The following is a 27,297-nucleotide window of genomic DNA, read 5'->3' as shown; positions in this document are numbered from 1 at the left end:
CATGCATAAATATTGTGCTGGAAATATCTTCGAAACGTACCCAAAAAATGGTTGAAGCCATTGGAGTTGGAGGAATCAAAGAAAACGTTCTTTCGTTAATGAGAGAATCCCAGCGAGCACCAAATGAAAACCGATTTCAATTCAGCTGAAAACATGTATTTTTAGCTGAATTCTGCGTTCATGCGAAACTCGCGAGGCAGTGTCATTCCCATATATTTGGTTAGCACTTTTTGTTTGAGAACTGCTGACCAGTCAGCATATTTTTGCTTATTGCCTCAGGAAAAATATGCTGAAAAAAGCAGTTAATTGTGCTCGCTGGAAAAAATTAAAATGGGAAGTAAAATTTTAGAGCTTTAACGATTTTACACTCGATTTATGATGGGTTCGCCAAAGATTCAATGTCACTATCTCAAACCATTTGGCCTGTAGATCTCAGAACCGATCAAGAAATCAAAAAACATATTAAAGTCGTTTTCCCAGAGCCTTCAGAACTTCAAAATCAATCTCTTTGTCGAATAATAAATTGTTCGAAATACATAAATAGCTCAAAATTGATGTAATATGTATTGTATTCTCTGCGAAGTTCGAGCAACCAAAAAAAAAGATCGAGACACGACGCACTTGTGCAATTTCGATACAACATAGCACTCACTCGGATTGAAGAACAACGCGGAAATAGCACAAGAAGACGCCCTGTGTCTGTCTTTGACACATCAACCCCCCTTTTAGAGATTGCCCTTCTTTCCTCATTCCAATAACACTAAACACTATACAATCTCAAACCGAATATTTGATTTAATTAGGACGATCGTCTTCAAATCCCAATTGCACTTGATTCAAGAACCCTCAATCAATCAATTTTCCCGAGTAAACACATTACGCTAAACTTTGTTTTCCACGACCAATTGCACTAATTAATAAACATATCAAAAGACATTTTCCAAAATTAAAATTTATCCTGCAGAAAAGTACAGTGCTAAGAACTGATCGAAAATAGACTGTGAGAACTTCAGTGATTTTCTCAGTTTTTCCCTCGCTACATCATAAATTTGAATAAATTGTTGGAAAATAGTGCAAAAGTGAATATAGTTAGTGTGTAAAATTACGAAAAAATTGTTATGGATTGAAGTGCAACATAAATTCGGATTAAAGTTCAACGATGGAGTCCAAAATGGATGAATTGATAAAGTCTACAAAGCGCAAGACAACAGGTAAAACAACAAAATCTCTCAAGCCAGGAAAATATATCAAGAATTTACCTTGAATATTATTTTTATCACCAACACACTAGGGTTATTTGAAGGATAAATAATTTTGAAATTGCAATCGTAAATAATGTTTAATTGGGCGCCTACGATGTGAGGCAGAAAATTCATCGTGTTACTATTAACAATTTCAGTCAGAAATGCTATGTACCTAATACATACACTAACCCATGTGACCGGATATTTCAACACCTTCCCAGCGCAGTTATATTTTTTGATCAATGAAAATGTGCTATTAAATATTTTTAGTCACCTTGACCTTGCATTGATCATCTTTTATATATTTGTCATCTGTTGTATATATATACATAAGAGTTCCTTAGTCTCATTTATTTTATAATCATTTACTGAAGATCAGGAGGGATTGTTAATCAGTTCATTGTTTGTTCTAAAATTGGAAAAATAAAGAGATTTTGTTTGCCCTATATAGGTTCCATTCAGTAATAACCTTTCGAAAAGACAAATCCACTCCAAAGTCAAACTAAATCTTTTCGAAAATCTACCGGAAGCCTAAAGTGCAAGTTCAAGTACTCAGTGCTTTAGCGCTGATTGTTGTTCCATTTCGAATTTATGTATTCTTGACACTCAATCGTCAACAATGTCAGCAATAATGTGTAAACGTTTGCTGAAAAAATCGAATTATTGGCTCCGTTCAGTAATAAGCTTTCGAAGAGACAAAGCCACTCCAAAGCTAAGCCAAACCTATTCGAAAATCCATCGGAAGCCTAAAGTGCTAGTTCACGTACCCGCCGCTCTAGCGTTGGTTGTTCTGCTATTTCGAATTTAGATATTCTTGACACATCATCAACAATGTCAACAACACTGTGCAAAGTTTACTGCAAAATGTAAATTTTTGTGTGTTCTTGCTTCGGCAGAACATATACTAAAATTGGAACGATACAGAGAAGATTAGCATGGCCCCTGCGCAAGGATGACACGCAAAATCGTGAAGCATTCCACATTTTTTAGAAATGGAGAAATTAGTCAAAAAATATGGTTTAAAGAAAAAAATATTAATGTCAACAATTTAAAAATAATATCACGAATAAGAACAGGACATTGCCTAGATAAAAGATTCGTTCACTTAATAAAACTAAAAGATAATAATTTATGTGAAATATGTAACGTAATTGAAGACTGTGAACATTTAATTTTGAAATGTAAAAAATTTGACAATATCAAATGCAATTTCAAAAATTTAACACAAAATAATAATGATCTCAAAACAATTTTAAAATCAACAAATAACGAAATTTACAAAGAAATTTTAAAATTCTTAAAAATGGCTAAAATCAATATTTAAAAAAATATAAATAAATAAATAAAAATAAAAAGAAAAAGGGACAGATAATCCTAACCGGCTTATGTAGGTGAGATTCTTAACGTGAGCTAACTCGGAGTGCATGCAAATTCGATTTGGAGCTGAAGTTGGGAGACGCCATTCAGTTATCTTGAATCAAATTCGTGAAATTATACAAATTTTGTATTTAAACCAAAATATCAAGGATTTGGATGAACTGACAGAAAAGTGATATATGGATGAAATGTAGACCAGAATGTTCTCTATAATTTTCCCATAGAACATGATCTCATCGATTACTCAGAAGCCAAGATAAGCGAGGTTTTTTGTTTCTTAACTCGTTTTTTCATCCAGAGTGCCCCAAGTAGTCATTTGTTGAGCTTCAACTATTTCAAAGAATTGTTGTATTTTGTGGGACTTTCCATTTAAAACCCTATTTTAAGTGTCTTTGTGGAGTAGAGGCAGTCAAATTGCCATCTGAGTGATTTCAAAGCGTTATTATTGGAAAAATTAATTTTTTCACACTTAAACGGCAAAATCGGAGTGATAGCGTAGTCTGAGTGGAAAATGATGTATGGACGAAATGTAGAGACAAATGTGCTCTACAATTATGTTGAAGTAATCATCAAAATCGGTTCAGCGACAGTCGAGATAATTGAGGTTATGTGATATTGAAATTGGTTTTTCGACTGTGGCGCCCCTGGTGTTGGTCCCACGAAGTTCAAATATTCTAGAAAGTTGTAGCATTTGGTGAGATCTTTCGTTTAAGCCCTCACTCATCAAAATCGGTCACATAGAACCGGAGATATGATTTTTTGAATTTTGTGAACTTTGACCCCTCATATCTCCGGTTCTGTTTTAACCACAGCGCGCATACGCACCATTTTGGAAACGTCCTAGACTGGACTACAACATACTAAAATTTCATTAACTTGCACAATGCCGTTTTTGAGAAAAGTGACTTTGAATTTCGATGAATTTTGACGCTATCACAGCGCCACCTGTGGTGACTTTTTGAACTTCCATCTGAAAGTGCTCATCGAGACGAAACGAAAAAGGTAAAATTTAGGTCGCTATGTTAATTAGAACCGGAGATAGAGGCCGGTCAATGTTCGAACTTTGACCCCTTATAGCTCGGGTCAGGGGTTATGGATCGACTTAAGGTTTTTTTTGTTTGATAGGTATAATCAACGGCTACAACATACTAAATTTTCAGCCCGATGCACAATGGAATTTTTGAGTTATTTAACTTTTAAGATTTAAAAATTTTCTTTTTAAAAAAAGCGCCCCTAGCGGTGGTTTTATGAACTTGCGATGTTAGAAGGGGAAGTGGCATTTCACGAGAGCTTTCCAAAAAGCCCTCACTTTTTAAATTCTGACAATTAGAACCGGAGTTATGGCCATTTTAAGAAATTTTTTTTGGACCCTTAAAGCTCGGGTCAGGGGGGTCGGGGGACCTTAAGTTTGGTATTGATGGAAAGCTCTAAGGCCCAGCTATAACATACTAAAATTTGAGTCCGCTGAATGCCATAGGGGCGGAGCTATTGAGAAAACAAAAAAAGGGGGGTCTTCAAAATGGCGGAAGGAGGGGTGGGGGGTGGGGGGTCTATGCACCAAGTTGCAATTTTCACCCGATATATAACCTTTGCCGAAAACCGCAAGTCGATATCTTTTTTAGTTTAGGAGCTATGAAGCTCCAAAGAGCGGCCGGCCGGCCGGCCGGCCGGGAACGTAAATTAGCCACATATATATTCGGAATCAGGAAGTGGCGAAACACGTTTTGGCCAAATTTGAGGTCGATCGGACGACATGAAATTTTGTTAGGATTATAGTAGGTGAGATTTTGTTAAGAATCTCACCTAATACTTTGTTAAAACAAGATTATAAACTATTGAAATCATTCCCTGACTTTATTTAGGGCTGCGATTTCAGAGATGAAAGGGAAATGTGTGATCTTATTAATACGCATTTACTGTGATAACAATAACAAATGTAAACCAAAAGAACAATAACTTGTAACAAAGTATAAAAGGAAAACCACAAACAAAAACAAAACAAAACTGTAAATATGACCGTTGCCTATATGGATCTAATTTGAATCCGACAGCCGTAAAAATAAAATAAAGAAGAAGAAGAATTTTTGTGTAATTTTGTGGATTTCGGGATGGCAGAACGTTTGAATTGTAATTTTATTAAGATAAATATCCATTTCATGAACTTGCTCAGTTTTGTGTAACTCGTCGGTTTAAACATTCGAATTTACAACGGGATTTTAGGGAAGTTCTCTCTGTTATACCTTTGAATCGATAAAGGAAAAACCTCAACCGGAGAGAGTTCTCAAATCGGGAAAGTTATTACTGAACAAGAGGATTGTGTAATTTTGTAGAATATCCGGAAGACAGAATGTTTGAACAGAAAACTTACTATTATTTTTTGTGAAACTCATCGGTTTGAATTTTCGAATTTACAACGGATTTTCAGATAAGTTCTCTCCGATATACTTTCGAATCGGTAAAGGAAAAACCTTAACCGGAGAGAACTCTCAAATCGTACTGAATCTTACTGAATGAGAAAATAATGTCTCTGATGGAACATAAAATGTTACTCTATTTGCATAAAATGACGTTTATTGTAAATTGTTAAATTGTCTTTGACCTTCGAAATCGAACTTTGAATTTTTTTAACCTCAGCTGTTAATAAAGAAAATAAATAACAAATAGTGTTCGAAAGAGTATCCTTAATTTTTCTATACTGCTCTATATATGTACTGTATTTTTTCTGTACTATAATGGTGGTCTAACATATCGCTTCAAGAAAAAAATGTCACAAAATTTTCCAAAATTCCAAAACCAAGAGAACCTGGTTGTGGAGGGGATGGAAGGGAGAAGGATTTTAATCATAAAAATATTCCTAGGTTCGACTTATGGGGGGGGGGTCCTCCGAAGATCCGAAGTTCGTATCTGTTATCGTTTCGCCTCTAGATGGGTAACAAGTTTACGGACAGAAAAAAGAATATTTAAAATAGATTGGTTATTTACGGATTCTTAACTGTTTCATTACTGATTGCGACCAATGCAATCGAATTGGAAAATTCAAGACCTTTCCAAAAAATCCAAATTTAACCAAATCGGTTTAAAAATAGACCCTCTGAAGAAGGTAGTAAAACTTCCTCAAAAAGTTCAAGATAGCGATTTATTTAGGTCAGAGGTATGTTTGGACGAACTGTTCGCCTGGACCACCTCCAAGTCATATCGAAAAATAATAAAAATCGTAAGAGCCGTTTCTGAAATAAACCAAAAAATATGGTTATTATATTTTTAAAATTATTTGTGAACTGTAAGATTTCAGGCTTCTATAGTTGGTTTTATGGTATCACAAAAGTAATGGAAGTATATTAGGGCTTGTAGAACCGTAGATTTGAGTGGCTTTGCAGCCCTGCTTTTCGTAAGGTTTTCTTTAATTCTAGCATTGTTCTTTAAAAGCTAGAATTAAAGAAAAGCTTGCAACAATCAAGTGTGCAGGTGCAGTCACCCGCATTTACAGTACACTGAGTGAGAGAAATCCGAAAGAGTTAAAATAACATTACGGAAATGTTAATTTTACCCTGCAGTATTGATCCAAAATCGGTGTAAATATTACCCTTTTTAGGTGTATTGAGTTACCCTTTTTCATGTTAATTTTACCCTTAAAAAGGTGTAAAATTAACATTAGAAAATGTAGATATATTTTTACACCTAAAAATTGTTAAATTTATGAGGAAACAAAGTTAACCGCACTCTCTTTTTTTCTCAGTGTAGTTGCCAAGCTATAAAATAAAATTACCTTTTCAAAATTTTTCGCTGCATTCGTTCATAAAATAAAACCATTTTTCTCGTCGAGTAACCAAATTATTATTATTTCCCTCATTTATTAAATCACTGTAGTAAATTCTTAGCCAAAAATTTGTAATTCCTCATGTTTTTTTATGATGTTACACTAGAATTTGACTGACAGAATATTAGGAATTATACATCATTAAAATAATTTACAAATCTGCATGAATCAAAAAAGTATTACTCAATGTTTCTACTTTTAGTATCAATGCAAGTTTCTAACTGGGAAGGTAGCACTGAAAATAAATTGTTATTATTAGTCAATAAGTACAGTAGGGCTCTAATATTGTAAACCCTAAAACAAATTAAATACATTTAAAAAAAATAAATAAAATAAAATAACTTTTAAATAAGCTAAAGAAGTTACGACAAAAACTGATTAGAAAAAATAGATTTGTCGCAACTTCACCCTAATTGCAAGTTACGACAAATCTTGATAATTTTTTATTAATCAAGACCACTTATAATAATTTCAATTTAAAATTGAGGCTATAAAAGTTAAAGTTTTGTCAAATGATCTTTATAAACAAAATTATACAATTCAAAATTTTGTATGTATCTCAAATTCGCAAAATTCAATTATTTTCTTAATAAGGATAACGATAGGTATAATATTTTTCAAAAGTAAAATGATAAAATGCTCCTGAGTACGTATTTTCCATTTACTTTGGACAAATTTGGTATCATTGGAAAGGTCTTCGGATTCGTAATAATTCTGAACCAATTTTAACCGGTAATGAGCCGGTAGCATACCCAAAAAAAAACTCAGAAAAATAAAAGGGATATATAGGAGGGGATGAAAATAAAATGATGGTGCTATTCTCAAACGATGAAATCTTTCTCTTGAACATTATTTTAGTACATGAATGTTGTAATGTGCTTCTGCGTTATCGACTTTTATGTGTTGGTTTCTTTCACGACTATTTCTCTAGCTCTAGCTAGGCTGTGGTCGAAAACCACTAGTCGTGACAGCAACTACATAGATTATGGAATCTCAGCTTCCATAAGCTTATCTGGGCTTATCACTGTTTTAGTACACGACTGCTCTCAAGTTCAATTCAATTCAATTTATATATTTCTCCTCAATTAATGCTTGGTTGCGTCTGCCGCCGACTTACCACGACCGATCTCATCAGGTAAACGGCAGAAACCCTGAATCATAGATCGTATATGCCAGGATTTATGCAGTTTTACAATTGCAATCAGCTAGTTAAGAGCGCTGTCGTTGCGTAGGGAAAAGGGCAACAGGAGCAAGCATATTGAGGGATTAGTAGTGCCAGCTTGGCCAAAAAAAAGGCACGTGTTGCTGACACTTGGATACATTAAAAAGGGGGGGGGCAGAGGGTTGAGTCCGAGGACCCAGGTAGAGGTTTTGTTTTTAGGTGTGGGAAGAGCCAGGGAAGCCTGAGCAGACAAAGTACAATAGCAGAAGCGTCACAGAGCTCCGAACGCCCACAATCCGCTCCGCAATCCACAGCCAGAGGCCCAGTCAAGAGGGTATCCCACGGGGTATACTTAGGATGAACTTCAAGTGTTTCTACATTATCGACTTTTCTATGTGTTGCTTCCCATGACTATTTTCTCAATCCTTGCCCTGTTCCAAATCCAAACCACCGAACAGCTGTGACACGAACCAACGTAAAGAAAAGTCGATAACGCAGAAGCACTTGAGAACAGCTATTTACTAAAAAGAATGTTCAGGAGAAAGGTTTCCATTTTTCATTGGTAAAACACCATTAACGATTCTCACCTCAGATCGATTTAAAGAGAAGTCATCAGAAAATTCCAAGTGATTATCTCTAACCATTCAGCACTCAGTTATCAGAAGATCTAAGAATAAGAAAAATTGTTTTTTATTGCTCTTTTTGTGGAGTTAAAGCTATAACTTATGCCATAACTAAAGGAACCATCAGTCTCTTCTGTTGGATAGTAAAAGCTTAAAGGAAATTCCAGTTAATAGCTTTATTTGCAGCAGTATTTTCGGCTATCAAACATTCACGGGAGCTCTTTGAATATAAATGAAAGAAAGAAATTATAACACAATGTTTCTTTAACTAATTATAATATATGGACTTTAATATTATCAATGAAGACCATACATTTTCATGGAGATAAAACTCACAATAAATGTGGTTCAAAAATTTTATGCTTTCTTTCTTTTTAACTTTTCATAATTTTCATTATTACACATCCGTCCAAAGAAAATATAAAAAAGAAAGGTTGATTGTTCGAAGCTGTTGTTATTTTTTCGTGTCGCTTTCGGCAAATGTCATTTTAATTGATAAAGAACAGCTTTGTGTGCGTTTGGATAAGATTATTTTGCGGCAATAGAGATAAATGATTACATGCCGAAAATGTTGCAAATGTAGTGAACGAATGTTGTTGAATAGGCTTCAACAACAATGGTGATATTTCGTTGGTGAATTCCACCCTTTGTCACGTAAGCCCGTCCAAGATTGGTACTTTGAGTAATATTTAAGGAGACATAGGTAACAAGAGCTCCACGACCTTTGGTTGGATACTTAATTTCAATATCAACATTCTGAGGACGGGGCCAACGTTGGCCATTTGATGCAGTCCCAACAAGACGATCTCCTGCATTAAATAAGAACTTTTAGAACGTTTCTAGGAAACGTTTCTAAGAAAGTAACGAACTATACCTCTCTGGCGTGCTCCAAGTACATAATTAATTTGTCCACGATAGTCTGAGTACATGTGCATCATTTCCAGTTCAGCTTCTGGATTTTCAGCAACAAAATCAGCTAAGTTGTTCACTGATAAAAAGTTAACCTTACTATCCGGAGCATCATCATCATCAGTTAAGAAATTGCTGTCAAAGAGTGATGCTTTTGTCACAGCGAAGATCACGAGAAAAATCACAAAGACTTTCATAATGAAGCACAAAATTTTCCAGCCAAATATTAAAGGTGTGATCACAAGAGAAGATTTTCCAACACTAAATCATATTGTAGAGCGGAGAGTGTTTAAAAAAGTGCTGATGATTCATTTGGGTTTGGAGGATTTTAGTATTGGTTTGCTGATAGAGGTATGAAACATGATAAGTGGAGCAGACATATAGAGTAGGATAGACTAATTCAGAATTTTGAGAAAAATAAAAAGGGGAAATATTCCTCGGACATTTTTTTAGTACATGGCTGTTCTAATGTGCTTCTGCGTTATCGACTTTTCTTTGAGTTGGTTTCTGTCACGACTGTTTGATGGTTTCAAACAAGTCGAGGACTGGGTAAACAGCCTGTTGGTAATTGAATTAATTTTAAAAAGAAAAGGCTGTCAGTTAGGATTTCAAATAATTTTGAATTTCATTGGAAAGGTCTATTAGAATTGGGAAGGGTTATTTGGAATAGAAATAGGCATTCGCCATTTTGAGTTAAATATTGCATTAGACAAGACGGAAATTTTGTAAGTAAAATAAAAGGAAATATTTTTAAATATTTAGCTAATCATATTGCAATTTATTAGGATTCAAAGGAAAAGAATTAGGTCAAGGACATATGAATTTGTGTAGGACAAGCAGATAAGCTCTGAAATGTAAGTTTCTTTAATTTGGGGTATTCTTGGATAGGACTGACGCCTTGTTAATTTTTTATAGCCAAAACTTATTCCGCTATAGAAATTTTGAAATTCTGTTGTTGGGAAAATAAAATTGTTTAGAAAAAATTACAACACAGCCGTGACAGGAACCCACACAGAAAAAAGTCGGTAATACAGAAGCATTTGAGAACAGTCATGTACTAAAGAAATTTTCAGAAAAAGACACTTCCCCTTTCATTTTTTATCGAAATATCACCATTATTCACAGCCCCAAAAGAGAATGTAGAATTATTCCTTATTAAATACAGTACTAAATTTCTTTTCGAAAACCGATTCATTAATAAAAAAATCCCATTTTAACCAGGTTCTAAATTAGTCTATTCTACGCTACTCCTGATAACACAAAACAAAATAAAATTGTCCGATAAAGAATTGATTCATTTGATGTACTCTAATTCTCATTTCTCTACCAACTTATACAAAGCATTTAGAAAACTATTTAGTATTTGTGATTGTTGGAAAGTATCGAGCAGTAATCTGTCGGGGATTTTGCTGAGCGTTCTCATTTAAATTGCGGAAATACTATCAAATATTTTCACATAATTTTTACTTGTTAAAAATTTGCTTAGTCACACTTTTTTTGTTAATCTTTCAGAGTTGTTCTTATACTTTTTCGTGTAATTTATTATAAAATTGTATTGGAAATCATACAATACAAAGATAATTTAGACATGCCTTTTATCATTATCTGATAAATTTCTTTAAAATATTTAGACTCGGGCATTCAACACTTAAATAAATAATAAACATACGGATTTTGCAATGATGTCTGGATCTATTGCCTTATTATGACCTTCACTGCATTTGAATGCATTTAATTTTAAGTTCTAAAAGGAATTTGACATTTTACATATAAAATTATTTATCAAATTAACGAATTAACCAATTTAAGAATTATAGGGAGTTATAAATGAAAATTATAGAGGGGTTTATCGAGGAGAATCGATCTCAAGGGAGACGTAGGTATTTGGTCAAATCCGTAGGTATCCGGTTCACAGTCTTTTAAGAAAATTTAGAAACCAAGCTTAGAAATGAAATTAAACCACAGACATTCAGGAACTACAATTAAACGAAATGTGAAAAATTTAACCTTAATGCAAGAGTGAGCAGGAACCGTTTGAAACCGAATAAACATCAAAATAAGTTTAGGATCCAGGTAGTGTTTCGACTATTAAAGTACAATTTTCATTTGGCGGTTGTTCGGTTTCTAACACTGAGAGAAATCCGAAAAGGTCAAAATAACATTCCGGAAATGTTAATTTTACCCTGCAGTATTGATCCGAAAACGGTATAAATATTACCCTTTTTAGGTGTATTATGGGTTAAAGTTGCCCTTCTTTCATGTTGATTTTACCCTTAAAATGTGTAAAATTAACATTAAAAAATGTTGATATTTTTTTACACCCAAAAAGTGTTAAAGTTATCACGAAAAAAGTTAATCGCAGCTTCTTTTTTCTCAGTGTAGGTATCCACTGCACTGTCTTTTAAGAAAATTTAGAAACCAAGCTTAGAAATGAAATTAAGCCACAGACATTCAGGAACCACAATTAAACGAAATGTGGAAAATATAACCTTAATGCAAGAGTGAGCAGGAACCGTTTGAAACCGAATAAACGTCAAAATAAGTTTATCCAGGTAGCGTTTCGGCTATTGAAGTAAAATTTTCATTTGGCGTTTGTTCGGTTTCTAACGATTCTTGCTCATCTTTGCCTTTACAGAAGCTATGGAATTTCTCCAAGAGAAAAGTTTTTCAAGGATATTTGAAAGTAAAAAAAGACATTTTAACTGCTCGAACTCCACGAGAGAGCAGTTTTCACAATCGACTTTTTTATTTCACGTTTCGTCTGGATGGCTGAATTAATTCCTATACGAATTTCGAAATATATCGAGTATTAACTTATGTAAGTCTTCCATCTTGTAGGTCCCGTGTATCTTACCCTTAGCTGTGAAGACCTTCATTGTTCTTTTTTATAAGAAATTGTTAATTTTTTTTTTAATATTTATTAAAAGTGCAAAGTCATCCGTACCTTATCCCAAATGCAAGCCTTTTTTCTTGATTTTTTAAACATAGTAAAATTCTGTAAAATAAAGCTAGTGGCACAAAATTCATTCACTAAGGTGGTCTTCAGACTAGAGCTTTAACCCAGTTCCCGAAGATCTCAAAATCTTAAATAGCGAACGATGTTATTGCTTTTTGAAAACCTAATAAGTCATTTATCTTTAATCATTTAATTCTGAATTATTTAAAAAAAATCTTTGATAAGAAATTAGGGTAGGTAAGCCATATGGCTAAGCCTTAGGTCTGAAGTCCGTATAACAACTGAATACAAATAATTTTATCCATTCATCCCCTACTTTCATTTTAAGTAAGGGTAAAGTTGAAAAATAGCGAAAAAAGTGCAAAGTCACCCGCATCGACGGTGTACGAAATTTTGGTATAGTTGCCAAAGTCCCAAGTTTGAAATGTAAGATTTTTAATACAAATTGAATTCTTTGTTACTTCTTTTTAAGGAGTTTTGCTTAAAACCTTGTAGATAGTTTATCGTCTTTGTTTTCTCTGAAAATTCTTAATACATTTTAAAATGAATAAAAATGTAGACATAGCATTGGTAGCCTATTTCGGCCACCTTGATTCTCATAGTTTCGTGCTCTTCCGAAATTCTTCCAAAGTCTTTTTCACATCATCTCGTTCGTCAAAGCGACATTGTTTTGCGTTGTATAATCTCTAGAGCCTCTAGAGTATGCAAGAACTTCTGCAAGAGAAATTCATTGAAATTCTAGGAAAAAAGAAGTGGCCGAAATTGCAAGCTGTCCGAAATTTGGTACAGTTGCTCTATTTGAAAGAATGCAACTAATATGACATTTTTTCTTTAATGTAGGGTGAAAGGAACGTCTATTGACACTTTAAGAACTCGTGTCAGCACCTATTGACATCCTACTCCGTACCATTTGGGATATGAAATTTGAACAATTCTGTTTATAGTAAAAGGTATATTACAGAAAAAACGTTGTATTACTTATATTTTACTAGATACATTAAATAATTTTCAATATTTTGGCAAAAGTGTCAATAGGGGTTCCCTGTCGAACAGACGTTCCTCCGACCCTACCACTACCTATGACGATTGGTGCTCAGATTTCATATGCAAAATGATACAAAATAGGATGCTAATATGATTTCTCAAAGCCCTAATAAGTGTCCATTTGACCCTATACTTAATATTATTGTTTTAATTGATATTTTTTTTTTATATTTCTTGCAGCAATTGATCAAGAGTTCTCACAAGTGATAACTCAACGACAGCAACAACAATCCGTGACATCGGTCCAAATAACTAAGAACTTTCACTCAGTGCAGAATAATCATCATGAAAGTGTGAGTTCCAGTGAAATTTCTCAGGTGAGTTACAAGTTCAAGGATCTCTTTGGTCCTAAAAATAACTTTCACTCCTCTAAGAAATAAACCAGATTCACTTTCTCACTCATTCATTGCAGAAATGTAAATATTTATTGAGATAGTGACAACAAAATAGTGACAGTGCATCAATAAATTTCACTAAAAACTTCATAGTAATTATTTTATGCTCTCTCGACCGATTTATTTGGCAGAAAATGTAACTTTTTCAATATTTCAGTTGGCATAACTGCAGGAATTCAGTCAAGCATTTCCCTCGGAAAATTTCATGTGATGAAAAATTTTCTATCAAAACACGATTTCTCAGCGTGATTAAACACACATTAATTAGTTAAGAGTTTGATCAAAGTGGAAACAAATCTGTTAATGACGACTATTTCAGTGGGAGATGATGCTAAAATGAATTTTCTCATGTTTTATGTGGTTATTTTTTTTTCGTGCCCACAGTTTTTTTTTGTGGCATCTCGACTCGACCTCCTGTAGCGCCTGTTGGTAGAATTGTGATCAATATTCTACTGCCATCTGTCTAGAGCTTAAACAATTTTCCTGAATTTTCTTATACGCATTTTCAACTAAAATCCGTTACACTTTCCCCTCTTCAGAATCGCACAATTGTGAAGAAAAGAAACTAATCCATTTTGTAAATAATGGGAAAATAAAATATACGGCTAATCCTAATAAAATATAGTTATACCACTCGAATCGTAAGTTTGGCTACCATCTGCATTGTATTAATTAAATGTGACAAACGTGTCACAATAAAATTGTGTTACAGTGCAATATAATTGTCTTTTAATTGTGACATAAATGTAATGCTAAACGACTCAATAAAAAAAATCACCCGCACAATTTTCTTTTCGTTGGATTTATTTGTTAAAACTTTTTTGTCCTCTGCAATTCCGCAGAAAATTATGACTAATAAGTTCAGAGAGAGATTCCTAATGAGACAGTCGCTTATACTAAATTGTTGGCTTTTGAAGATAATGGGTAAAATATTAGGAAGAGAATGTAGGAAAATATGTTGTCATTTATGCTTGTATATATCATCGCTTATGGATCTGCAATTGTCGTAACTCACTCGTCACCTAAATCAGCAACTATTCTAGGTGAAAAGTTATGACAATTGCTAACGCAAGTGACGATAAATCCGTAAAGCGGACTTCAGACTAAAGGTTTAGCCCAGTTTTCGAAAGTCTGAAAAACCTAATTAGCAACCAATTTTATAGGTTTTTTAAAATCGGATAGATCATTTACCCATAATAATCGAATCTTAAGTTAGAGTTTTTCAAAAAATGTTAACTGATAAGAAATTGGAGTAGTTAAGCCGTATGGCTAAGCCTTAGGTCTAAAACCCGTATAAGGGAGCACTCTCATCTTGGTATTTTCAAAACAGATTTCAGGTGTTCCGAAAAAAATCAGTCTTTCTCTCATTCAATAACTAACAAAATTTCTCAAAATATCTGAAAATAATGCAAGATGACAAATTTCCTCATTCGTCGAGTTTTTCTTTAAACAACAACTCAACATTTTCACATGAAAATGGATTTTTCTCTGAACAACGCACAAAGATTTTCCTCCTAATGTTATTTATAAAATTATCCTTCTTTTAATGATAGATTGTGTCTTTTGTACTTTCTCCCCATTTCCTTTATATAAACTGTGGAAAACTACAAGATTAATTTTACTGCATTTTGCAGATTAATTTTCTGCCACTCATCACCTCAAAATGAATAATGCAAGATTTTTCCACCTACTCTCACAGACTAAATGCAAACAGAAACTTGGCAATCTTTTGTCTACTAAAATTAATTACCGAGGAAATGCATTGAAAACTGTAACATTTTCATATTTTGGTTTAAAAAAAAATAATAAGTGCTACCAGGTGATGACTTTTACGATTTAGAAACTATCAACACTGGTTAATTCTCGTGCGTGTATTTATTCCTGTAAATTAAATTTCTCAAAAGACCTAATTCTGCTTACAGATGAAGGATTTCAGGCTTCGCACATAGAGTAGTACGATGGAATAATTTAGAATCATGTCCATTTTAGATCTGTGAGATTTCCAAACAGTTTTAGATGGCAAAAAGAAAACACAACGAAGAAGTAGGGCAAAGTACTTTCCCTTCGAACGTTTATGCCTTCGAATAATGTAATTTTTTCAATAGAAAACCTCGGAAATATGATTTTTTGGAGAGATTTTCTTATTGTTTTAGATGCGAAAGGAGAAAATACCAGGAATAAAAACAAATCCTGCACTCAGGAGCTACTCAACAATGTTTTGGAAGCTTTTCGTTGCGGTTTCACTAATACTGTTTGTCTCCAATTAGAAACTTTCTCTTGTCTCCATTTGGATTAATTTATTTCCAATAGAAGCATTTTACACTCGCGTATTTTTCTTGTATTTAAGAAGTTTTCAAATTATATCTAGAGAATTTTCACTAAACAGTAACATTCTAGAAGAGTCAAGGAGCAAATTTATGTAATTCTCCTTAGAAAAAATATGAACTTCATGTGTTGAATCTTCTGTCAAAGTTAAAGCGTCTGGAAATGGTTTCAAATTAGGACATTTACCCTATCTGAAACAGTCAGAAAATCTTAAAATTTCAAAATAGACCCATCTTATATGGGCTTCAGACCAAAGGCTTAGCTATATGGCTTAACTGCTCTAATATTATCAATAACGATATTTTGGAAAAATTTAACTTAGGATTGGATATTAATAAGTAACCTATTATGTTCTTAAAAAGCCAATTTGGGATTTTAAAGCCTTCGGGAACAGGCTAAATCTTTAGTCTGAAGACCGTTTTCCTTTAATAAATCTAACCTAATTTTTTTTCAGGATATTTGTAGATCAAATTCATTAAAATAATATCGGAAAAATATGAAATTTACGAAGCCAGACTGTGTGCGACACCTGATAGCCTTCCCCTAGTACTTTAGATTCTTTAAAAAAAAACCTCGATTAAAACAAAAAAATGGTCTCGATCTTAGACATAGGACTCTATTCTGTGAATTAAGATAAGGAAATAAAGATGAAAATTAAGATTTGCTTTTTTTTTGGTTCAGGTAAAAGACATTCAAAATTTGGTATTCTACGTACAAAACTTCAAGACAATTTTAACCTCAAACCTATTTTTTCTAAAGATTTCAAATATGGTCTCGGTTGTGCTTCAAAGTCTTTCTTTGTGCCTTGATGAAGAAAAATATTCTGTCAAATTAAAGTGAAAAGTTCATGTTCCATACAAAATGCAAGAAAAAAATTGTCAAATTGATAAATGACATTCTTTTGACAACATTTTAAAATGATCCGTTTGTTAATCAAACTTCGTTTAACAACGCTTTTTCCAAATAGGTTATAAGCCTTTTAAGCAATAAAGCTCTTTTGAAATTTCCTTAATTTTAATGAGGGCTAATGCACTTTCGAAGAATTCTAAAATGTATTTTTGTAATTCTGAGGGTGAAAAATCCCAATTACCACCCATTTATAATTCTCCAATTAGAATCCCAAGTAGAATGCATTATCGATAAGTAGATAAAACATTTTACTCGTGATTTTTACGTTTTCTAACAATCCTAGAAACAATTATTTTTCAAGAAACTGAACTTTTTCATATTCTTTCATAATCTTATAGAACCAAAAATCTTTTTAAATGCTTATAACGCTCTTGGTTCCATCACTGAGATTACTATAAGTAAAATGGCACACTCTTAAGGATCTTAAGAGCTTCTATAGGAATTAAAACAGAGAATTCTCACTTTAAGTCTTTTAAAAGTGCACTAAAAGACTTGTCTAATACTTGGTTCTATAAGGCAGCTATTTTGCTTCTTGGGTTTCAAGATTTCACATTCTGATTCTCTAATAGAAATGTTCTTCATCAAAAGCGTTTTCCATATGAAACTCTTGAAACTGTTAGTACCTCGGAAATTCCAAACACCTATTAGAAGTTTTTATAGAATTATTGCAAAAGAAAAAGAAATTCTACGTCTTGTAAGATTGAAATATTGGTTCCAGAATTAGAAATCTTGAAATACACAGGGTTTGTGACTTGGTTTTCAAGATTTCGAGATATTTGATAGATTTGATAACTTGATCTTGATTTTATGTTTTCAGAATACCAAAATCTTTGAATTTTCTAGAAATTGGTCTCGGAATTGAGGCTAAAATATTGTGGCATAAAAAACATGCAATTTGAATTTCCTTTAGTTTTTTTTTTTAGATAAATCCAGTTGTGGTGAGTCGGCGGCAGCCGAAACTGTGGTTTATTTTTCAATCTTGTTAGGGCTTCAGTGTCTTAAACTTAAGAAACATGCGATTTCTTACGTTCGGATGAAATTAATTGTGGTTAGTGTTTTTAGAACATGCATTGCATAGTATTTCAATTCTAACTTCAAGTATTTATTAATCTGCCGGTTTTTATATTTATTACTTATTACGATCAAAGTGCTTAAACCTGAACTTTTCGAAGGTGTGTGAGTTATCCATTAGTAAGAAAATTATTTTTTTACTCCTACGTCTAAAAAAGACACAAAATAAGTCAGCGGTATATTTTTTTACTGAGTAAATCAGTTTTTTTTTTGCATTTAGAAGTATAAGTAAAAAATATATATTTTCTTGTACGAGTTTCCCAAGGGCCACATGGCTTAATTATCACTAAATTGTAAAAAGACACGATTTTTCTTGGAAAATAAAAGTTGTTTGTTATTTGGGATTTTGAGACCTTCAGGACGTAGACTAAATCTTTAGTCTGAAGTTAGCCTAAAGCGGTCTTCATAGTAGAAGTTTACCCTAGGTCTTGGAGGTATCAAAATCCTAAATAAACAACAATAAATTTTATTAATTTATTAGAATCTAATGGATAATTCCTCAATATCCAATTCTAAATCCAAGTTTTCCACGCAATCTTGATTTATAAAAAGTTAGGGAAGTAAAGCCATGTTCGTAAAGCTTATAAGGGGTTCAGATTTAACATTGAGGTCATTTACACCGCAGCATTGGATTGAGATTGAATTGTCCCAAAATCAAATTTTGGGACAATTTAGTCTCAATCTGAGGCGACAATGCAAACGGTTTCATTAAGACCATTTAAACCGTTGCATTATATTGAGACTGAACTGTTCCGAAATCCGATTTTGGGACAGTTCAATATCAATATAATGCGGCGGTGTAAATAGCCTCATTGAGTCATATGACTTAACTTTTCAGATTTATTATCAGTCACGATTTTCTGGAAAATTTTAACATAGGATTCGATTAAAGATAAATAACCTATTAAATTCTAAATTACTATTCCGTGTTACTCACTCGTCCACAAAAAGTTAAAACTGAAATAGAAAAGTTCGTGAAAATATTTCCTGGTATTTTCTCACCTTTATTCCTCAGTATACCACATTAAATTTATAATAAACATTTCGTCTCAACGCCAATGAATTGGGAAGGGCAGTTGTTTTGTCTATTAAAAGAATTTTGAGAATTTTACAGTAAATATAATATATTTTCTATGGTGTCTGTGTGTTGGAAAAGTGCATGATGTATGTAGAATTACGGAAAAAAATGAAGAGGCAGGAAAACTTGCGTGAAAATCTATTTTTGTGTGAGAGTCAACAAAGTGTGAGCTACCTCATCAACATGATCTTCCTAAATTCGTGTGTAGTGAAAACTTTTAAATATTCAATACACTTTCCTTCTGGCTTTAGTCACAGTACAGAAGCTCCAACGATTTCAGTTCAATGTGGAACACCAAACGAGGAGGATCGCACCCACAAGAAGTTATTAAATTGAAAATTTTCGTGTGAAAAATTTGGAAATTTTTTAACACTTGATAGAAGTAATTAAAGATTGGATGCATTGTGCTTAAGAACATTGTAGTGATTTATCAAAAGGACAAAAGTTATTGTTATAATTGAGCAAAAAAAGGTGTGCAAGCTATATAAAGAGATCTAATATTTAGCCAAGACTTTTCCCTTGAGGAATTTTCATTGACGTCGACCAAAGTGATTCACTCAGTATTTTCTCGTGGGAAAAATTATAAATAAATTCTTCTAAACTTACCTAGAATACATGCAAAAGTGATAGATTGCCAGTATTTTGAATATTAACTCATACTATCTTGTGACTTTAATAACTTTATAATCGCGGAATCTGATGAAAAAGACAACACAAAAGTGAAAAGTTCTTTGACTCCTTGCTTTATTATATCAGTGGGAAATGTATTGAAAATTGTGTTAATAAATTTTCATTTTCTATACAACACCCTCGCATCCGTTCTCTCTCTGGATGTTGTAATCCAATTTTCTATATAAAGTTCAATCGCGGAAAACGCATTTGTGTGTGCTCGGAATACCAAAAATAACATCCCGATTGATTGTAAAACCCATCAAGAAGCAGATCAACTGGAAAATACCAGAGGAAAAACACTCATTGGACTTCTGTTGAATAATTTCTAGGGTAAGCATCATAATCATCACGGCGTTATCACACTTTCACATTAAAATTTTAATGTGACTCACATTAATTGTCGCTTGTGTGCGTCCAAATAATGTTAGGGGAATGTAGGCATGGTCCGCACAGAGTGAACCTTCAAACGATACGAATTTTCTCTGACTTACCATTTATCATCTCGTTTCATGAGCTTAATAATTATCTAATGGCTAAGAAATGATGAACTAGCTCTTTGTAGAAAATTTGCGTTGTTTGAAGGTTCACTCTGTGCGAACCATGCCAACATTCCCCTATTTGTGTCTTTGAGTCACTTAATATTTGGGGTTTTTCTATTTATTGATAAAGAAGTGGACTTGGCCTGCAAAAATAAGTTTAAATTCACCTAAAACATAAATATTTTTCACATTAAAAAATTAAAGTGAAAATCGCATTAATTTTTCGCATTAATGCTGTAAATCAATTTATATCAAATTTTGCGGGCCAAGTCTACCTTTTTATCAATAAATAGATCAAATTTTGAATATGAAATGATTTAAGCATACAAATTACACATTTGCACTCTCACCAGTGACAATTAATGTGAATCATATTAAAATTTTAATGTGCTGTGATAGCACAGTCACAATATTTCAATTAATATTTTAAATCAGAGGTGTACAAAAACCGTTGAAACCGAATTAACGTCAAAATTAGTTTGTCATACTAGCGTTTTGACCATTGACGTACATGTTTCATTTGACGTTTATTCGGTTTCCAACGGTTCTTGCACGCCTCTGTTTTAAATGATGTGGAATAAGTGATATTAATTGGGAATTTTCCTTGTTCCAGAATTTTCCGGACAAGAATGTCTTTCTGCAGGATTACAGGGAGGTCTAAGGGGCTTCCTAAGCCCAATTACTTCCCCCTTCTACCCCCAATTTCCCCTGTTGATGCCAAAAGATACTGCAGGATCACAGGGAAAGCCTACGGATTACCTTCTCATCATTTTATCCCTGTTCACCTAAGTGCAGCCACTCAGAAGATCAATTGCAGGATCACAAATGTAGCTGATAAACTAGGACCGCATCACTACGCCCCGGATGTGAATTATGGTAAAAGGAAGCATACAATCTTGGCTGATTATCGATATGTCTATCCGATATTTGACGAAACCAACGATACCCAGAAGCACCTTTTGGACCTTATGAACACCAAAATAATTGATGATGGGAATTTTGTATACCAAGTTGAAGAAAGGAAGTACAATCTTGTCTTTCCTGCCAAATTGGAAGCAGCCGTTCGCGATGGGGATGTCCGAGATGTGATGCTAGCAAAAAATTCTGACACAATCCTCCTAAAGATGCGTCAAGGAAAGAATGTTTCTGTGGATCTTCAGGACTTCCCGGACGAGCATTGTGTGAATCTCTTCGAAGGCGAAGGACCACGTCAGGATGTTCTCCTTGAGCGTGAGCGCGAGGAAAAGCGCAAGAGAAAACGCCAGAAAAATCTCAGTCAAATGACAAAGATTTTCGAGGAGAAAGACAAGAGTGGCGACACCAAGTCTACGAGAAAAATCAAAAAGATCAAAACTGAAGAGAAAAATCACAATAGAAGTATTTTTATGCTTGAGAGTAAAGCCACGACAGCATCACTAATTTCATCACCAGAATGCGATGATTTGGTGAATCCTCTGTTGGAATCATGGAATTGGGATACTTATGAGAAAGTTGCTTCATCGGTCATCAACAAAAAATCCCCTATTGTCCTCCCTAGTCCAGTCAAAGTGACCCCTATTGAGATTGAACCTAGGGATTTGTCCAAATTGGACCTTGCAGTGATAGAGAATACTTCGGGATTTGAAGCTATTGCCTGCATAAGTCCTCCCCCAATTTTCATCCCAAATCCCATGGACAGAAACATTGTACAACACCTCAGAGATTTAAATGAAGAGGATCTTGAGATGACAGCAAATGTGAATGAGAAACTGGAAAGAGTTGAAGGCGGTATTGAAATGTTGCCAACTGAATCTGAACTCCCACTTGTGCTTGAAAATATCAAGACAGGCAAATCGAGTCAATTGGCCAATGTCAAGGGGCTCAAGTTGGACATCAATGCAGCCAGGCGAGTATTCCTGGCCGGTCAGAATATTCCCACACCAGATGGGGATGTTTTTGTACCAGGGCAAACAGTTACAACCCCTAGGGGTCCTGTTTACGTTCCCGGATTGACAATAAACACCCCTCTGGGTGCTTCCTTTATTCCTGGAAGCATCCTCTCCGGTACGAAAGACTCTCCCAATCAACCTGTTTTCGCAGCTGGACAAATTATCGACGATGACTTCATTCCCGGACAGACAATTCACACCCCAAATGGACCTTGCTTTATCGAGGGACAGACAATTCTAACTCCCGAAGGATTCAAATTTCTCGCAGGTGTACACGATCCCAAAACCGATCAATTCATCTGTGGTCAGAATATTTCCACCCCGGAGGGTGTTCGCTTTGTTCCTGGACAAACCATTACCACAGAAGATGGAGAAAAATTCATAGCCGGACAGAGTGTCCCAAGCCCAAATGAAGATAACGGCTGGAAGTTCATCCATGGTCAGACTGTGAACAATGAATTTCTCCCAGGAAAAGTAATCTCAAGCGATGAAGGAAGTAAATTTATCCCAGGTCTCTCAGTCGGTGACAAATTTGTCCCTGGCATCACGTCATGCTGTGATGATGAATTGACATTTATTCCTGGGATAAATGTGGAGACAAAGCAAGGTCCACAATTCATCGAGGGCACCATTATTGACACAGACAACGGCCAGACATTCATGCCTGGGAAAGTTTTGAAAAGTTCTGAAGGACTCTTTGACTTTGCTGTCGCTCAGTCCGTTCACGATGTAATCTTCCGTGAACCAACCCAACGGGGCTTTGTCATTGATCCACTGAATTTTGATGCCAGTACACCCAATGTATCTGTCTTTGGTCATATGATTCAAACCCCAGCTGGCATTGAGTTCTATCCGGAGAAAGTCAAGGAAGAACATCTTCCCCCAGGCAAAATCATCCCAGGGCGCCTAATTCGTCAAGATGAGGGAACAAAGTTTATTCCTGGCATAAAATCCGACAATGGTTTCATCCCTGGCCAATTGATCTGGACAGAAAAGGGCGAGCAATTTGTCCCCGGACAGGTGATTGAGACATCTGAAGGGTTGAAATTCGTTCCTGGACAGGTTATTGAGACAAAGAGTGGAAGTAAATTTGTTCCTGGTCAGGTGATGGAGACCAGTGAGGGAGCACGCTTTGTTCCCGGACAGATTGTTCAGACAAAATCCGGACCGACATTTATTCCCGGACAGGTGATTACAACAGACGAAGAGGGTGAGAGATTTGTACCTGGTCAGGTAGTAGACACTCCCGATGGACCACGATTTGTCCCCGGACGTGTCCTGGAAACCGAAGATGGTGCAACTTTTATTCCAGGACAAATTGTCGAGACAGCAGACGGGCCCAAATTCATAGCTCCCGATCTCACAGACAACGAAGAAGGAGAGCAGGAATTCTCAGTTCAGAGTTTCCTTGTCACTCCGGAGGAATTGAAACTGGTTAAATCTTCAAATACATTCCCAACAGCCCCAAGTGAGAGGGGTGAGTTGAGTATCGATAGCAAAATAATGAGACAACTATCCGAAGCAGGAATGAGCATAGGGAGACAGATTGAAGCATCAGCAGTAGACTTGGTACTCCAGAGTACAAAAGAAAAACAGATAGTACATCAATTTGTGGAGAATCTCACCCTCCCGGAACAACTCTCTGAGGAGAAAACCACCGAAATGTTCGGGAATATAAAGTCAATTGCACAAATTGTGAGTGGGAGGAAGATTCTTGAAAATATCACATGTAGACAGGCTAAATTCACCGATGACGATACAGTTAAAGCTGCCGAGTGCATTGTGGAACTTGTCAAGAAAATTGTCAGAGATGAAGATAAATCTGTGATGATTTTTGAGACAATTGCCCAGACACTTGAGGCACATGAGGTAGATCTTCTGAAAATTGAGAAAATTGCTCGAGATCCCGCCTGTCAGCTCAAGATCATCTCCATGATACGTGATTCACTCGAAAGAGACATCAATGAATGTGAAATCTTGCAGAAGATCACCCAGTGTGCAAATGTCGAGGAGAGCTGGATGATGAATCAGATTGGACAGATACTTCGAGATGAAAGCATGAATGATTCCCTAAAGGCAATTGTCAGTACTCATCCAAAGATTATATACAAGATAATCAGTCATTTGAGAGACTCAAAGCACTCAATCACTACCAATGAGGCAGCCATAGAAACGCTCCATCGAGCTATAATCTCGGCTGTCGAGGATGTCACCAATGCTGACCTTCAACGTGTCTACCTGACGAATGAACCATCAGCTGACCAGCTCGTGAAAGATGTCATCTCTCTAGCCAAAGCCCTTGAACTTCCTGCCCTTGACATTAACACAGGATCTGCCATTGATACTCTCTCAGCCTTTCTGGCCACAGAACAAGGAGCTGAGCTCCTTCGTCGGGTCATACTGATACATAAACTCTCAGATACCAATCCCAATGTAGCAGAAGCCCTCGATGAACTCCGACAGAGCCCATTTAGCGTAAGAAGAAATCCCCAATTTTGTGAATTAGTCCGACAAAGTGGATGCCTAACGATCCCTTATGAAAAACGCCAACTCCTCGAAAACTCCTCCCAATTGCCAAATGCCATTCTCTTCACTGACAACCAACTAGCCCTTGAAGACTTCCTAGTGAGACGTCGAGGCAAAAACCGTGGAGCATTTCTTATTGTCAAGAACACCTTCCAAGGAGTAGTTCCTCGAGAACTTAGTCGCGATGTTCTAACAGGGAAATGCTCCTACACGCTTTTGGACGAAGATGGAATATGTCACTTTGAACCCCTTCATGTCTTCACAGCCCTCAATCTTGTCACTTCCCGACCACAGCACAGATTCTCCATGTACCACAGTGATGTGGCAATGGAAGATTCTGGGCCAGGGGTTGATGACATCATGTCATCAGCTTCAAAATGTACAGCCCTCGGAGCAGTTGCTTCAAAAATGATGATGTACCGCGATCAAATTAATTGTATTCCCCTCCTGCGGAACTACCGACACTACCCCTATCATCTTCTTCCTTCACCCTTCTATCCCCCTGTATCCCATGTGATCGCTTCTGTTAGGTACTAAATCTCTACATTCTTCTGGTGAGGATCAATAAGCCTATCGTGACTTCAGATCCTTACCGAAAGAACGTTCTGTCCTAAGAAAAATTCACATATCCTCACGTCGACCCATTGTTCCAAGGTAGTAAGAGTCATAATCAAGAAAAGGAATACTAGAAATTGATATCTCTTGGTTAACACATTAAGTTACTTATTAAGCCCTTAATAAGTACTTAACTTTAAGTAATTGTAGACCAACAAACTACTTGTTAAATGTGTGAAAATGAGGCAATTATAGTACAATTTTATCTCGTGTTAGCCCTATTCTCGGAAATCGATGTCTCCCGGCCAACACATTAAGTACTTATGAATCCCTTAATAAGTACTTAATCTTAAGTAGTTGCAGAACAATTTGTTGTTCTGCAGTTTGCTACTTGTCAAATGTATGGAAATGAGATAATCCTAGTAACATCTTACTTTGTGTTAGCACTACTGAAAATCGATATTCCTTGCTAACATATTAAGTACTTATTAAGCCCTTAATAAATACTTAATTTTAAACAGTTGTAGAACACCTAACTACTTGCCAAATGTATGGAAATGAGACGAACCTAGTAACACGTTACATTGTGTTAGCACTACTCAAAATCAATATTTCCTGATAACGCATTAAGTACTTATTAAGCTCTTAATAAATACTTAATTTTAAATAGTTGTAGATTGTAGAACACCTAACTACTTGCCAAATGTATGGAAATGAGACAATATCTTAGTAACAACTTACCTCGTGTTAGCCCTACTGAAAATCGATATCTCTCGGCTAACACATTAAGCACTTTTTAAGCCCTTAATAAGTGCTTAATTTGAAGTAAGTGTAAAACACCGAACTACTTGCCAAATGTTTAGAAAAGAGACAATATCTTAGTAACATCTTACCTCATGTTAGCCTTATTTCCGGAATTCGATGTCTCCCGGTTAACACATTAAGTACTTATTAAGCCCTTAATAAGTGCTTAATTTTAAGTAAGTGTCAAATATAAAACTACTTGCCAAATGTATGGAAATGAGACCATCCTAGAAACATCTCACCTTATGTTAGCACTATTGAAAACTGATATCTCCCGACTAATACATTAAGTACTTTTTAAGCCCTTAATAAGTACATAATCTTAAGTAGTAAGTGCAGAAAAACGAACTACTTGCCAAAAGTATGGACATAAGACAATTCTAATAACATCTCACGTGTTAGCACTAGTGAAAATCGATATCAATTGCAAACACACTATCTCCATTAAGCCCTTAACAAGTGCTTAATTTTAAGTATTTGTAGACCAACAAACTACTTGCCAAATGTATGGAAAAATGAGACAATCCTAGTAACATCTTACCTCGTGTTAGCACTACTGAAAATCGATATCTCCCGGCTAATACATTAAGTACTTATTAAGCCCTTAATAAGTGCTTAATCTTAAGTAGTTGCAGAACAAATGTATGGAAATGGACAATCCTAGTAACATCTCACCTTGTGTTAGCCCTATTTCCGGAATTCGACGTCTCCCGGCTAACACATTAAGTACTTATTAAGCCCTTAATAAGTACTTAATACAAATAAATTTTCTTGAAATTCTTTAATTCGCATAATTTTCCTAAAATACCTTCACCTGCAAATGGAGACTAGGAGATATGGAGAAAATTGAAAAATCGTGGGATGTCTGCTCTCTCTAAATGCGAGCAATAAAATAGACCATACACCTTATATAATGACCCAAAACATTGAAAATACATTTCTGAGTGACTCAGTTTAGGAAAATTGGACAGGGAAAAAGCCGATTTTTCGAGGTAAACAACTGCCAGAGATTTGGCCCAATATTTGACTTCAATTAAAATATCACAAAGTAAAACAGAAGAGCCAGAAGATTAATTAGGATTCCCAATTATACTGATTCACTTGCTGTCACTCATTCTTTTTATATATCAAAAATTTATTTACAAGAAGAAAAAAAACTCTTATATATTGACATAATTAAAAGCAATGTATGTATCATGTATGAAAAATTATTGTAATAAAAAAAAAACACTGTGAATAAAAATGAGGTTTTTCTAAATAAATTCTTGTGTACTAATTTTCCTATGTCTTTTATCACATTTGGAAGAATTTTGGGAGACCAGAGGATTTTCCACTGGGTTGACTAAGTACGAAAAAAAAATCT

General features: G+C 34.9%; 3 protein-coding genes and 1 non-coding gene across 4 annotated transcripts in view; 3 read left to right on the top strand and 1 right to left on the bottom strand.

Annotated features, from left to right (window-relative positions):
- LOC129800599 (obscurin-like) overlaps positions 1-27,297 on the top strand; it is a 90,369-nt gene that overhangs the window by 3,167 nt on the left and 59,905 nt on the right. Inside the window, exons 2-3 of the mRNA XM_055845096.1 lie at positions 965-1,211; positions 13,313-13,449. Coding sequence (XP_055701071.1) covers positions 1,160-1,211; positions 13,313-13,449 — 189 coding nt within the window. The 5' untranslated portion in view covers positions 965-1,159. The remainder of the gene's footprint in view (positions 1-964; positions 1,212-13,312; positions 13,450-27,297) is intronic.
- LOC129805076 (U6 spliceosomal RNA) lies at positions 2,125-2,231 on the top strand. The gene has a single exon (XR_008752048.1). It is a non-coding gene; the product is annotated as a U6 spliceosomal RNA (small nuclear RNA).
- Positions 8,385-9,452, bottom strand: LOC129800646 (uncharacterized). Its single transcript, XM_055845186.1, has 2 exons — positions 9,098-9,452; positions 8,385-9,032 (listed from the first exon to the last, which is right to left on the bottom strand). The coding sequence occupies exons 1-2, from the start codon at positions 9,327-9,329 to the stop codon at positions 8,779-8,781; spliced, it is 486 nt and encodes a 161-aa protein (XP_055701161.1). The 5' UTR covers positions 9,330-9,452; the 3' UTR covers positions 8,385-8,778.
- On the top strand, positions 19,164-27,196 carry LOC129800600 (uncharacterized). Its single transcript, XM_055845097.1, has 2 exons — positions 19,164-19,912; positions 20,735-27,196. Exon 2 carries the CDS (start codon positions 20,751-20,753, stop codon positions 25,110-25,112), a length of 4,362 nt encoding a protein of 1,453 aa, XP_055701072.1. The 5' UTR covers positions 19,164-19,912; positions 20,735-20,750; the 3' UTR covers positions 25,113-27,196.

The sequence above is a fragment of the Phlebotomus papatasi genome, chromosome 2, assembly GCF_024763615.1.
Source record: "Phlebotomus papatasi isolate M1 chromosome 2, Ppap_2.1, whole genome shotgun sequence".
NCBI lineage: Eukaryota > Metazoa > Arthropoda > Insecta > Diptera > Psychodidae > Phlebotomus > Phlebotomus papatasi.
Note: the sequence above shows the minus strand (reverse complement) of the source record. Positions and strands in the feature narration are given on the sequence as shown.